This window comes from Mobula birostris, chromosome 10 (genome assembly GCF_030028105.1).
Source record: "Mobula birostris isolate sMobBir1 chromosome 10, sMobBir1.hap1, whole genome shotgun sequence".
In the NCBI taxonomy this organism is placed as follows: domain Eukaryota; kingdom Metazoa; phylum Chordata; class Chondrichthyes; order Myliobatiformes; family Myliobatidae; genus Mobula; species Mobula birostris.
Window position 1 is genome coordinate 39,092,691 of NC_092379.1, and position 13,787 is coordinate 39,106,477.

Sequence of the window (13,787 nt, forward strand, 5' to 3'; positions counted from 1 at the left end):
GCAGTTCAGAACCAGGGGCCACAATTTGAGAATAAGGGGTAGGCCATTTAGAACAGAGTTGACGAAAAACTTTTTCACCCAGAGAGTTGTGGACCTGTGGACTGCTCTGCCTCAGAAGGCAGTGGAGGCCAATTCTCTGGATGCTTTCAAGAAAGAGTTAGATAGAGCTCTTAATGATAGTGGAGTCAAGGGATATGGGGAGAAGGCAGGAATGGGGTACTGATTGTGGATGATCAGCCATGATCACAGTGAATGGCGGTGCTGGCTCGAAGGGCCGAATAGCCTACTCCTGCACCTATTGTCCATTGTCTATAACCCAAACTTGTCCAACCTTTATAAACTTTCCTCATCCTCCTGCACTCCAGATAAAATAACCCAATTGCAGAGGAGAAGATGACGGCGCGACACAGCGCGCAGCGACCACTCCGGTGATGAATATCTGTTATCTGTCAAGTAGGGTGCCGTGTACAATTCTGATTTGATGGAGGCAGACGTGAGAGCACGGAGGAACATCTGGTGAAACTTCTGAAATGCCTGTTTCACTGCCTCTGCTACTGTGTGATCCGAAATCTCCGGAGGGGAAGGCCCCGAATCCTCGGCTTTGCTCGTTGCTCGTCAGCCGGGGCGGGGTCGAAGCGCTCGGCAGAGATGGTGCTCGGTGTCAGAGGGCTGGTCAGAGGCTCGAAGTTTTTGGATGGACTCAGAGTCGGCTGTGGTTGGGTGCTTCCAGGATGCTGCATCGGCAAGTTTGCAACACTGGAGGCTCATGGTAGGGAGAGTCTCTCCCTTCTACTGTCTGCGTGAGATGTTGGGGCTATCGGGACTTTGAGACTTTTTTTTAACCATGCCCATGGTCTGCTCTTTATCAAATTACGGTATTCCATTGCACTGTTGTAACTATATGTTATAATTATGCGGTTTGTGTCCCTTTTAGTCTTGGTCTGTCCTGTGTTTCTGTGATATTATACTGGAGGAACATTGAATCATCTCTTAATGCATGCATTTCTAAGTGACAATAAACGTGGACTGAATGTCCTCATAATCTAATCTTGTCCAACGTTTATAAACTTCCCTCGGCCTCCTGCACTCCCAAGAAAAAAATCCCAATCTTGTCCAACCTCAATGTAGAGACAAAAGAGATTTATACTCTCTCAGTCAGGCAGCATCCTGGCCAACCTTTTCTGCATCCTCTCTCAAATGAGTCTCAGACCAAAGGGCACAGCCTCAAAATAGAGAGATGTCCATATTCAACGGATACGAGAAAGAATTTCTCAGCTAGTCTTGTAGGGATTCCCATTCTGTGGTCGATGGATCCCTTGGTTAACGGTAGGGGTCAATGGCATAAAACAGGTTGGTAACTCCTGAGCTACCGCTAGAGTGGTGAATCAGCGGAGTTTGTTGCCACAGACAGCTGTGGAGGCCAAGCCCCTGTCTATGGTCTAGTTACTCGTCCTCAAAATCCAACCAAATGTCCCCACGCCTGTGTAAGTCAGTCCCTGGACCACTTTCTCCCCTAGAGGAGAATCGTGGGAGAGTTCAAGACCTCAAAGTACAAGGACGTCCCCTTAGAACAAAGATGAGGAGGAATTTCTTTAGCCAGAAGGTGGTGAACATGTGGAATTCATTGCTACAGATGACTGTGGACGACAAACCACTGGTGGAGGCTGATAAGTTCTTGATTAGTCAGAGTGTCAAAGGTTATAGGGAGAAGGTTGGAGAGTGGGTTTGGGAGGGATAATAGATCAGCCATGATGGAATGCGGAGCAGACTCGATGAGCCAAATGGCCTAATTCTGCACCTGTGTCTTATGGACCTGCAGTCTTAGCCTCCATATCCTTCCTACAATAGGGTGACCAGACTGCAACAATATTCCAAATGGAGGCTGACTGAAGCTTTTTACAGCTGTGAACTGTCGTCTTGACTCGGGTACTGAGTGTACAACCAAGAAGGCAAAGACTTCTGTACACCCTCTTGACCATCCTACCTATCTGCATGGCCATTTGCAGGGAGTTATGAACTTGGACCCCTAGCTTTCCTTTCTACATCAAAGATCCATTCCCTCTGTACCTTGTTCAGCTCTCCTTCACTCACTGCTTTTAGTCAGGAGACATGGCTGAAATATATTTGCTGCTGATTGCAGAGACTTATTTTAAATTAACTCTCTTTTGTTGCTGTCAATTTAACTGGAGGCCACAAGTCCCACCAGGCCATCTCTTTGCCCAACAAGTCCCACCGCGCCATCCCTTTGCCCAACAAGTCTCACCACGCCATCTCTTTGCCCAACAAGTCCCACCGGGCCATCTCTTTGCCCAACAAGTCTCACCGCGCCATCCCTTTGCCTAACAAGTCTCACCACACCATCCCTTTGCCCAACAAGTCCCACCACACCATCCCTTTGCCTAACAAGTCCCACCGCGCCATCTCTTTGCCCAACAAGTCTCACCACGCCATCCCTTTGCCCAACAAGTCTCACCGCGCCATCCCTTTGCCTAACAAGTCCCACCGCGCCATCCCTTTGCCCAACAAGTCCCACCGCGCCATCCCTTTGCCCAACAAGTCCCACCGGGCCATCTCTTTGCCTAACAAGTCCCACCGGGCCATCCCTTTGCCTAACAAGTCCCACCGGGCCATCCCTTTGCCTAACAAGTCTCACCACGCCATCTCTTTGCCCAACAAGTCCCACTACACCATCTCTTTGCCTAACAAGTCCCACCATGCCACCTCTTTGCCCAACAAGTCTCACCACGCCATCCCTTTGCCTAACAAGTCCCACCACGCCATCTCTTTGCCCAACAAGTCCCACCACGCCATCTCTTTGCCTAATGTCCCACCACGCCACCTCTTTGCCCAACAAGTCCCACCATGCCATCCCTTTGCCTAACAAGTCCCACCACGCCATCTCTTTGCCCAACAAGTCCCACTACACCATCTCTTTGCCTAACAAGTCCCACCTTGCCATCTCTTTTCCTAATTTGTTGACTACTGAATGAGCACTTGCCTTTGACACCATAATTTTTTAAGCAGTTGAGGGATGCAGTCATTATAACAATCATGTGGGGTACTTTTGCCTTTGGGCGATGATGGGAGATTGGTCAGCTATATCTTATACGGTGCATCCACATCACTGGAGAGCTGTATGATACAGATGTGAGAGGGGAGGGGCGGCGGCAGTGGAGGGAGGAGTGGGAGACAGGACTCAGAGGGGGGAGTGGGAGGGGTGTTGGGGAGAGTGAAAGGGGGGATTGGGAGGTGTGTGTTGGAGGGCATGCATGGGGGATTGGGAGCGGGGGAGTGCAAGAGCAGAGTGGCAGGGGAGTGGGGGGAGTATTGGGAGAGAGAGTGGGTATGAGTGGGAAGAGGAAGCAACAGAGGAAGTGACAGGGAGAGTGGGGGGGGTGAGGGTGGGTACATGGGAGGAGAGACTGGTAATGGTCATTTAATATCTCTTTCCATTAGGTGTTAACTTAATGGACCCTTGCAACTTGGGTGTATGTTCAACAAAGATTGCTAAGATGAGATATGTTGAGGTTTTTTTTGAAATGTATCTCAACTTCAGACCAATGTGCATTAATGGAAGAGTTTATAGAGAGTCCATACCAGGCAAAATCCTCCCCACCATTGAGTACACTTAACTGCCACAAGAAAACAGCATCCAACATCCACACCCAGGCTCTCAGCTCATTGGACAAAGAGGTCCAAGCAGACTGGGGTCCCACACCATCAGGTTCAGAAACAGTAATTACCCCTCAACCATCAGCATGGATACCTTCACTCACCTCCACCCTCAACTCATTCTACAACCGTATGGACTCTTTTTCAAGAACTCTGCAACTTGGCACAATCCGTCTTCTTTTGCACACTGGTTGTTTGTCAGCCTTTGTTATTTATAGTCTTTCACAAATTCTATCGTACTTGCAAGAAAACAAATTTCAAGGTCATATCATATATGTACCTTGATAATAAATTTACTTTGAACTTTAACCTTTGATGTAATAGAGATGGGAAAGTGGTGCTAAGTGTCATTGACGCAGTTCAAAGTACATTTATTATCAAAGTAGGTATACGACATCCAATCCTGAGAATCGTCTCCTTACAGGCAGCCACAGAACAACGAAACATAAAAGAACCCATTAAAAAAGTGAAGACTGCCAGACACCCAATGGGCAGAAACAAAATTAAATCGTGCCAACAATAAAAGTAAGCAAATAACTTTCAGAACTGAAGTTGACAGAAGTGAGTGCACTGACACGAAGCCAGTCGTCACTGCAGCCAGTCCAGGAGCCTGTTCGTTGCAGGCCACGGCCTCAGTTCAGCGCACTGCTCAGTAAACCTTGCCAAGCAGCGAGCTGAATACCAGCCCATTCATCAACTCCTGACCTTTTCAATCTGGCCCGGCACTTAAATCGTCCAAATCTCAGGTCGTTCCTCGCTCTCAGGACCCGGGCTCTGCCGGTTCGACGCACCCTTGGCTCTGTGCCTGAGACCACATATCACTGTATGTTTCGATGTACTGTACATGTGACAAGTAAGGCTAATCTTTAATCTTTTCATAACCTATACACACACACACTTTATGGTTCAGAGAGACCATACAGATTTTGGTTCACAATGTTGTCATTTGCTTCTACTGTTTGCACGATTTGTGCTTTTTCCCTTTCTCCGTGCGTCGGGTGTTGGCCTTTAGTTTTAATTGGGTTCTTTTGGATTTCTTCCTTTGCAACTGCTGACAAGCAAGGAGATCTCAGGGTTGTATAACTTACACATTCTTTGATAATAAATGTACTTTGAAAGTTCGAAACACACACACGCATGAACAGAGCCCCACTCCATTTCGAGGTGGTCTTTAAACTTACTCAGATGGTAAACGCCAGCTTTTTGGGAAGATGTTGTAATCTTCTGGGTATTGCCTTAGCATGCGATTTAAGTTCATGACCAGCAAATCCTTCATACAGATTTCGTGCATCCCAAGAAAGTAATTCATTTTCTGTGTGAGGAAAAGAATTATCAATCCATACAGACGGTATACCAGTATGACGTGGCATACGTTCAGTGACCATTTTACTAGGTGCTCCTGCTCCTTAATATAAAATATCTCATCAGCCAACCATATGGCAGAAACTCAATGCATAAAAACATGCAGACATGGTCAAGAAGTTCAGTCATTGTTCAGACCAAACATCAGAATAGAGGGGGAAGAATTTGTGATCTTAGTGACTTTGACCGTGGAATGATTGCCGGTGACAGACGGGGCAGTTTGAGTATGTCAGAAACTGCTGACCTCCTGCAGTTTTCATGCACATACCAAGAATCAGTGAAAAGCTTGTCTTGCCTACTGTTCACACAGATCAGTACAATGAGGCAGAACAGGGTAAAATAATCAAAGTACAGAATAAAGTGTAAAAGCTGCCCAGAAAATGCAGCACAGGTAAATGACAAAATGCAAGATCATAATGAGGTAGAGTACTGTGCAAAAGTTTTAGGAGCACATCTAAAGATCAAAGGTGCACAGTACTGTAGTGATTTTATGTACTGCTGCCACAAAAAAAAAATCTAATTTCATGACGTGTGAGTGATGATAAATCTGATTCTGATACGGATGTCTATTGCGGACTGAGTGGGAAGTGGGGCAGGGAGAGGGGAATGAATCATGGTTGGGAAAAGGGAAAGGGAGGGGGAGGCACCAGAGAGACATTCTGTAATGATTAATAAACCAATTTTTGGAATCAAGTGACCTTGCCTGGTGTCTCAGGGCTGGGTGTGTCTGCACCCCCCCACCCCGGCACTCCTTCTCTGCCACCTGTCCCACACGCCTCCTGGGGTGCTCCACCCTCGCCATTCCCAAAATCCTTTGTTCCCACTGGAGTTACAAACTCGCTCTCTGTTCCACGATGACAAATACAGTACTGTGTGCAAAAGTATTAGGCACATCATAGCCATTATGTCGTATGACGTGGGCAATCATGGTCTCCTGACCGTGATTGTTCTCAGCAAATGTTATCTACAGAAGTGGTCTGCCATCGCCTTCTTCTGGGTATTGTCTTTACAAGATGGTAGGGATGGATTCTCAATATTCCTGGATTTCAGCGCTTTAAAAGGGGTAGAGAGGGGGGAAAGGGGAGGAGGGGTGGCAGTACTGGTCAGCGATACTACTACAGCTACAGAAAGGGTGTGTAACGTAGCAGGATCCTCTTTTGAGTCAGTATGGGTGGAAGTCAGGAACAGGAAGGGAGTAGTTACTCTATTGGGAGTATTCTATAGGCACTCTGGTATCAGCAGAAATACCGAGGAGCAGATGGGGAGGCAGATTTTGGAAAGGTGCAAAAATAACAGGGTTGTTGTCATGGGTGACTTTAACTTCCCTAATATTGATTGGCACCTGATTAGTTCCAATGGTTTAGACGGGGCAGAGTTTGTTAAGTATGTCCAGCATGGATTCCTGTCACAATATGTTGACAGGCTGACTAGGGGGAATGCCATACTAGATCTAGTATGAGGTAACGAACCAGGTCAGGTCACAGATCTCTCAGTGGGTGAGCATCTGGAGGACAGTGACCACCGCTCCCTGGCCTTTGACATTATCATGGAAAAGGATAGAATCAGAGAGGACAGGAAACATTTTAATTGGGGAAGGGCAAATTATGAGGCTATAAGGCTAGAACTTGCGGGTGTGAATTGGGATGATGATTTTGCAGGGAAACGTATTATGGACATGTGGTCGATGTTTAGGGATCTCTTGCTGGATGTTAGGGATAAATTTGTCCCGGTGAGGAAGATAAAGAATGATCGGCTGAAGGAACCATGGGTGACAAGTGAGGTGGAAAACCTAGTCAGGTGGAAGAAGGCAGCATACATGGTCTAGGAAGCAAGGATCAGATGGGTCTATTGAGGAATATAGGGTAGCAAGAAAGGAGCTTAAGAAGGGGCTGAGGAGAGCAAGAAGGGAGCATGAGAAGGCTTTGGCGAGTAGGGTAAAGGAAAACCCAGGCATTCTTCAATTATGTGAAGAACGAAATGATGACAGGAATGAAGGTAAGACCGATTAGAGATAAAGGTGGGAAGATGTGCCTGGAGGTTGTGGAAATGAGCGAGGTCCTCAATGAATACTTCTCTTCGGTATTCACCAATGAGAGGGAACTTGATGAAGGTGGGGACAATATGAGTTGCCTCACAGGTAGATAGGGTAGTTAAGAAAGCTTATGGGGTGTTAGCTTTCATAAGTCGAGGGACAGAGTTTAAGAGTTGCGAGGTAATGATGCAGCTCTATAAAACTGGTTAGGCCACACTTGGGAGTACCATGTCCAGTTCTGGTCGCCTCACTTTAGGAAGGATGTGGAAGCATTGGAAAGGGTACAGAGGAGATTTAACAGGATGGGGCCTGGTTTAGAGAGTATGGATTATGATCAGAGATTAAGGGAGATAGGGCTTTACGCTTTGGAGAGAAGGAGGATGACAGGACACATGATAGAGGTATACAAAGTATTAAGAGGAATAGATAGAGTGGACAGCCAGCGCCTCTTCCCCAGGGCACCACTGCTCAGTACAGGAGGACATGGTTTTAAGGTAAGGGGTGTGAAGTTCAAGGGGGATATTAGAGGAAGGTTTTTTATTCAGAGGGTGGTTGGTGCGTGGAATGCACTGCTTGAATCAGTAGTGAAGGCAGATACACTGGTGAAATTTAAGAGACTGCTAGACAGGTATATGGAGGAATTTAAGGTAGTGGGGTTACATGGGAGGAAGGGTTTAAGGGTTGGCACAACATTGTGGCCGAAGGGCCTGTACTGTGCGGTACTATTCTATGTTCTATGGTTAACCCCCTCCCCACCAAACCATTGTCAATACTCTTCAGAGATTGTCTGTCTGGTGTCAGTGGTTATATCATCAGGACTTCTGATCTGCACTGGCTGCTCATACGGCCATCCACCAGCTGCCCCATGGCTTCACGTGACCCTGATCAGTGGGGCGGGGGGGGTCTAACCAGGTGCTACACTTTGCCCAAGGCTGACATGCAGGCTAGCGGAGGGAAGGAATGCCTTGTAATTTCAGCATCAACATCATGAAATTTAAAAGCTGAGTGGAGTTTCACAATGGTGCAGGTTCTGGGGGTGGGGGCGGAATGGGAGCTTCTCATTGGCTCTTCTGTGGGTCAATTACCTGGTACTGCTTTAGTGACATGGCTTTATCCCATGACACGAAATTGTCCGACCAGTACAATGTCCATTGCTCCTCTTCACCAACCTCTTTCAACCCAAAGATTGTGGCTGCACGGTGAACTGCGAAAGAAACAATGCCAGTTCAGTCTGTGATTGTAGACTGGAGACCAGTAGATTGCCGCCGTCGCAGGAGGAAGGAAGGAAGGTGGGGGACTGGAGAATGGAGAAACACCGGAGCAACAATTGCAGGAATGGGGAGGGTCTTCATAAACACGAGAGGCTCTGCAGAAGCTGGAAACCCAGAACAACACATGCAAACTGTCGGAGGAACACAGCAGGTCAGGCAGCATCTAAGGTATTGAATACACAGTCGATGTTTCAAGCCGAGAACCCTTTTCAGTCCTCATGTAGGGTGCAGGTGAATCCGAGAGATTCTTACTCTCCAGACACTATTTTTCAGATTTCCTGCAAACTGCAAACTCACATTTCAAGGACATTTTACAACTCAAGTTCCCTGCTTTTCTTTAATACACAACTTGCATTCTTTTGCACATTGGTTGTTTGGCAATCTGTGTTTACGTGGAGTTTTTATTGTAAATTCCATTGTAGAAAGCACGGCAGCGCCTCTACTTCCTTGAGAGCCTGTGGAGAGTCAGCGTGACCTCTAAAACTTTGACAAACTTCTATAGATGTGTGGTGGAGAGTATATTGACAGGCTGCACCACAGCCTGGTAGGGAAACACCAATGCCCTTGAATGGAAAATCCTACAAAAAGTAGTGGATGCTGCCCACTCCATCACAGGTAAAGTACATCTACATGAAACATTGTCACAGGAAATTAGCATCCATCATCTGACTCCCTCCCTCATTGCTGCCAACAGGAAGGAGGTACAGAAGCCTCAGGACCCATACCACCAGGTTCAGGAACAGTTATTACCCCTCAACCATCAGGAAGGAGGTACAGAAGCCTCAGGACCCACACCACCAGGTTTAGGAACAGTTATTACCCCTCAACCATCAGGAAGGAGGTACAGGAGCCTCAGGACCCACACCACCAGGTTCAGAAACAGTTATTACCCCTCAACCATCAAGAAGGAGGTACAGGAGCTTCAGGACTCACACCACCAGGTTCAGGAACAGTTATTACCCCTCAACCATCAGGAAGGAGGTACAGGAACCTCAGGACTCACACCACCAGGTTCAGGAACAGTTATTACCCCTCAACCATCAGGAAGGAGGTACAGGAGCCTCAGGACTCACACCACCAGGTTCAGGAACAGTTATTACCCCTCAACCATCAGGAAGGTAGTACAGGCTCTTGAACCAAAGGGGTTAACTTCACTTAACTTCACTTGCTCCATCACTGAAATATTCCCGCAACTTGTGGACTCACTATTAAGGACTCTTCATCTCATGTTCTCGATATTTATTGCTTATTTATTGTTTCTTTCTTTTCAGATTTGCACAACTTGTTGCCTTTTGCACTCTGGCTGACCCCCAAGTTGTCGTGGTCTTTCATTGATTCTGTTAAGGGTTTTATTCCATAGATTTATTGAAAATGAATCTCAGGGTTGTAAATGGAAACGCATACCTACTTTGATAATAAATTTTACTTTGACTTCGACTTCGTGGACACCAATGATTGATTAACTAATCACCTACTTAATGTGAACAGTTTGAATAGAGTCAGGCAGATTGACAGAATCACTTAATTACAATGGTAGCACGTCCCAACTAGCACAACCCTTTCTGTTACAGGGTTGACGCATGGCACCCTGAATATACAACTAAACAGAGGTTTAAGTGATGAAACAGATCTGTCCTGAACTGGGCCTTAAGAGGCAGGGATATATCTTTCACAAAGTGCTGATACCGATCTGGTGTCTTCCCCCTATGTAGTTTCAGCTGGGCAGAGTCAGAATGTCCCACACACAATGGTCGGTTTCACAAATCACAAAGTATTAGTGAGTCCTAATGAAGGGTCTCCGCTTGAAACTTACTTTACCTTCTGCAATGAAGGTCCTCCGTCTCTGACGATCTTCAGGACTCCCTTCATCACGTCGGTGGCTTCTCTCCGTTTTCACTACTGTCAGCCATGCAAGCCCCGGCTGGAGACTCAGGAGTATCGTCGGCACTCAGACGTAGAAGGAATCCTCACTACTGTTTCCGTAACAATTCTGAGCTGAACCCCCAAATCTGGAGGACTGCTGGAGCACTCTTAGTTTGACCTCTACCCTTTGACCTGTTCGGCGTAGGCGATCCTACCAACAGCCAAAGCACAAAGCCCCGACCCCAGCCAGCATAGCTCTCTGGGTCATTGAGGCATGCAAGCCTTCAAACCACAACAAGGCTGTGGACCTCTTGGAGGTCAGCCCGTAATGTTGGCTCTTTATCCAGCTCTCTAATCTCCTGAGTTGCTCCATTTTGCTTGTGTTACTCTGGATTTCCAGCATTTGTCAGTTGGAAATTAAACTGCTTCATCATTATGTGCCGTGTCATATGACGTCACCATTATGCACCGTGTCGTGTGATGTGAGCAATCACAGTCTTTGCATGACCATGATTGTTCTTGGTAAAATTTTCTACAGAAGTGGTTTGTCACTGCCGCCTTCTGGCCAGTGTCTTTGCAAGACGTGTGACCCCCTAGCCATTATCAATACTCTTCAGAGATTGTCTGCCTGGCATCATTGGTGGCATAACCTGGACTTGTGATCTGCACCGGCTGCTCATACAACCATCCACCACCTGCTCCCTTAGCTTCACATAACCCAGATTGGGGGGCTAGGCAGGTGGCAGGTACTACACCTTGCCCAAGGGTGACCTGCAGGCTGGCGGAGGGAAAGAACGCTTCACACCTCCTTTGGTAGAGACGTGTCTCCACCCCGCCAGCCAAGGAGTGCACTGGATTTGTTTTTAACACAATCCTGTCGATCATACACTCCATACACAGTGCTGGATTCCAAGTGAACCACGGGGCGGCCCGGTAGCGTAGCGGTCCACACAACGCTTTACTGTACTGGCAACCTGGGTTCAATTCCCGCCACTGCTGAATAGACTCCTGAAGCTCTTCTATCCCTGAGGTTGAATTATTGTTTTTGGAGCAAATTAACTCTCCTCACAATTAAAAACCAGAAACACACCAGAGATTAAACACAAGAGGTTCAACAGATACTATAAATTCAGAGTAGCCACACACAATATATTCCATCTTGGCTCCCCCCCTACGAGTTCTCCTCTATTCACCCATCTATCACCTTCCCTGAACACCTCAATCCTCCCCTCTCCTCACACACTACCAACCCCCTGCCCCACTCCAATCCCAGCTCTCATTCGTGCCAGGTCTTCACAATTCCTTCCAACCTCCCTCTCTGAGGCAGACTGTTCTGTCCTCGGTAAGGGCCTCACTTTTGTCCCCCCGCACCCACACCTCAGTGAGTTCCGCGCCCACCATGATGCCGAGCTCTTCCTCCACCACCTCCGTCTCCGAGCCTATTTCTTAGGCAAGGACGCCCCACCCCACACCAGTGACCCCGTCTCCCATCTTTAACCCTCCTCCTCTTCCTGGACACCCCACCCTGGTCTTTTGCCTGCTCTGGACCTTTTCACTGCCAACTGCCGATGGGACACCAACCGTCTCGACTTCAACATTCCTCTCCATTTCCAACCTCACTCCTTCTCAACACTCCGCTCTGCACTGCCTCCGCACTAATCCTAATCTCACCATCAAACCTGCAGATTAGGGAGGTGCTGTAGTAATCTGGCGTACTGACCTCTACCTTGCTGAGCCCCAGCGCCAGCTCTCAGACACCTCCTCTTACTTACCCCTGGAACAGCACCCCACTAAGGAGCACCAGGCCATTGTCCCCCACACCATCACCAACCATATGGACTCTGGGGATCTCCAACCCACCACCACCAACCTCATTGTTCCCTCAACCTGCACCTCCCATTTCTACCTCCTACCCAAGATCCACAAACCTACTTGTCCAGGTAAACCCATCACTCACTCTTGATCTTTTCAATGACTTCAAGTTCCCTAGCCCTGGTCGTCTCATTTTCACTACGGATGTCCAGTCCCTACACACCTCCAGCCCCCATCAGCCTTAAAGCTCTCTGCTTCTTTCTGGACACCAGACCCAACCTGTTCCCCTCCACCACCAGTCTCCTCCCTCTGGCAGAATTGTTCCTCACCCTCAACAAATTCTCCTCTGGCTCCTCCCACTTCCTTCAAACTAAAAGGTGAAGCCATGAGCACTCGCGGGGGTCCCAGCTATGCCTGCTTTTTCATCGGCTACGTGGAACAGTCTATGTTCCAAACCCACACTGGTATCATGCCCCAACTCTTCCTACACTACATCAATAACTGCATTAGTGCTGCTTCCTGCACCAGTGCTGAACTTGTCCACTTCATCAACTTTGCCTACAACTTCCACGCTGCCCTCAAATTTACCTGGTCCATTTCCAACACTTCCCTTCTCTTCCTTGATCTCTCTGTCTCTATCTCTGCAGAAAGTTTATCTACTGATATCTTTTATAAACCTACTCATTTTCACAGCTACCTGAACTATACCTCTTCCCAGTCTGTCACTTGTAAAAGTGACATCCCCTTCTCTCAGTTCCTCTGGCTCTGCCGTATCAGCTCTCAGAATGAGGCATTTCATTCCAGAACAAAGGAGATGTCCTCCTTCTTCAACGAAAGGTGCTTCCCTTCCTCCAGCATCAAAGCTGCCCTTACCTCTCTTCCATTTCACGAATGTCTGCTCTCACCCCATCCTCATGCCGCCCCTGCAGGGAGAGATTTCCTCTTGTCCTCACCTACCACCCCACCAGCCTCCGCGTCCAGCACATAATTCTCCGCAACTTCCGCCATCTCCAACGGGATCCCACCACCAAGCACATCTTTCCCTTCTCCCCACTTTCTACTTTCAGCAGGGATCGAATCCTACACGACTCTCTTGTCCATTTGTCCCTCCCCACTGATCTCCCTCCTGGCACTTACAAGTGCCACACTTGCCCCCACACTCTCCATCACTACCATTCAGGGCCCAAACAGTCCTTCCAGGTGAGGCGACACTTCACTTGTGAGTCTGTTGGGGTCGACTACCTGTTGCTCCGGGTGCGGCCTCCTGTATATCGGTGAGACCCAATGTGGACTGGGAGACCGCTTCGCCGAGCAATAAACACTCCATCTGGATCTCCCGGTGGCTACCAATTTCAATTCTATTTCCCATTTCCATTCAGACATGTCAGTCACGGCCTTCTCTACTGCCACAATGTGGCCACATTCAGGTTGGAGGAGCAACACCTTATATTCCGTCTGGGTAGCCTCCAACCTGATAGAATGAACATTGATTTCTCAAACTTCTGCGAATTTCCCGCCCCCCAACACCCTTCCCCTTCACCATTTCCCATCCCCATTTCTCTCTCTCACCTCATCTCCTTACCTCCTTCAGATGCTCCTCTCTTTTCCCTTTCTTCCATGGCCTTCTGTCCTCTCCTATCAGATTCCCCCTTCTCCAGCCCTTTATCTCTTTCACCAATCGAGCTCCCAGCTCTTTACTTCACCCCCACCCCTTCTATCACCTATCACCTGCCACCTTGTACTTCTTCTTCTCCTCCCCTCACCTCTGACTTCTC

General features: G+C 48.0%; 2 protein-coding genes across 2 annotated transcripts in view; both read right to left on the reverse strand.

Annotated features, from left to right (window-relative positions):
• Window positions 1–8,265, reverse strand: part of LOC140203605 (uncharacterized) — a 56,384-nt gene extending 48,119 nt beyond the window's left edge. The window contains exons 1-2 of the mRNA XM_072269653.1: window positions 8,152–8,265; window positions 4,854–4,984 (exon numbers count right to left, since the gene is read on the reverse strand). Of these exons, the coding sequence (XP_072125754.1) occupies window positions 4,854–4,984; window positions 8,152–8,172 (152 nt within the window). The 5' untranslated portion in view covers window positions 8,173–8,265. The remainder of the gene's footprint in view (window positions 1–4,853; window positions 4,985–8,151) is intronic.
• Window positions 8,241–13,787, reverse strand: part of LOC140203606 (tubulin polyglutamylase ttll6-like) — a 49,468-nt gene continuing 43,921 nt past the window's right edge. The window contains exon 8 of the mRNA XM_072269654.1: window positions 8,241–8,363. Within this exon, the coding sequence (XP_072125755.1) occupies window positions 8,241–8,363 (123 nt within the window). The remainder of the gene's footprint in view (window positions 8,364–13,787) is intronic.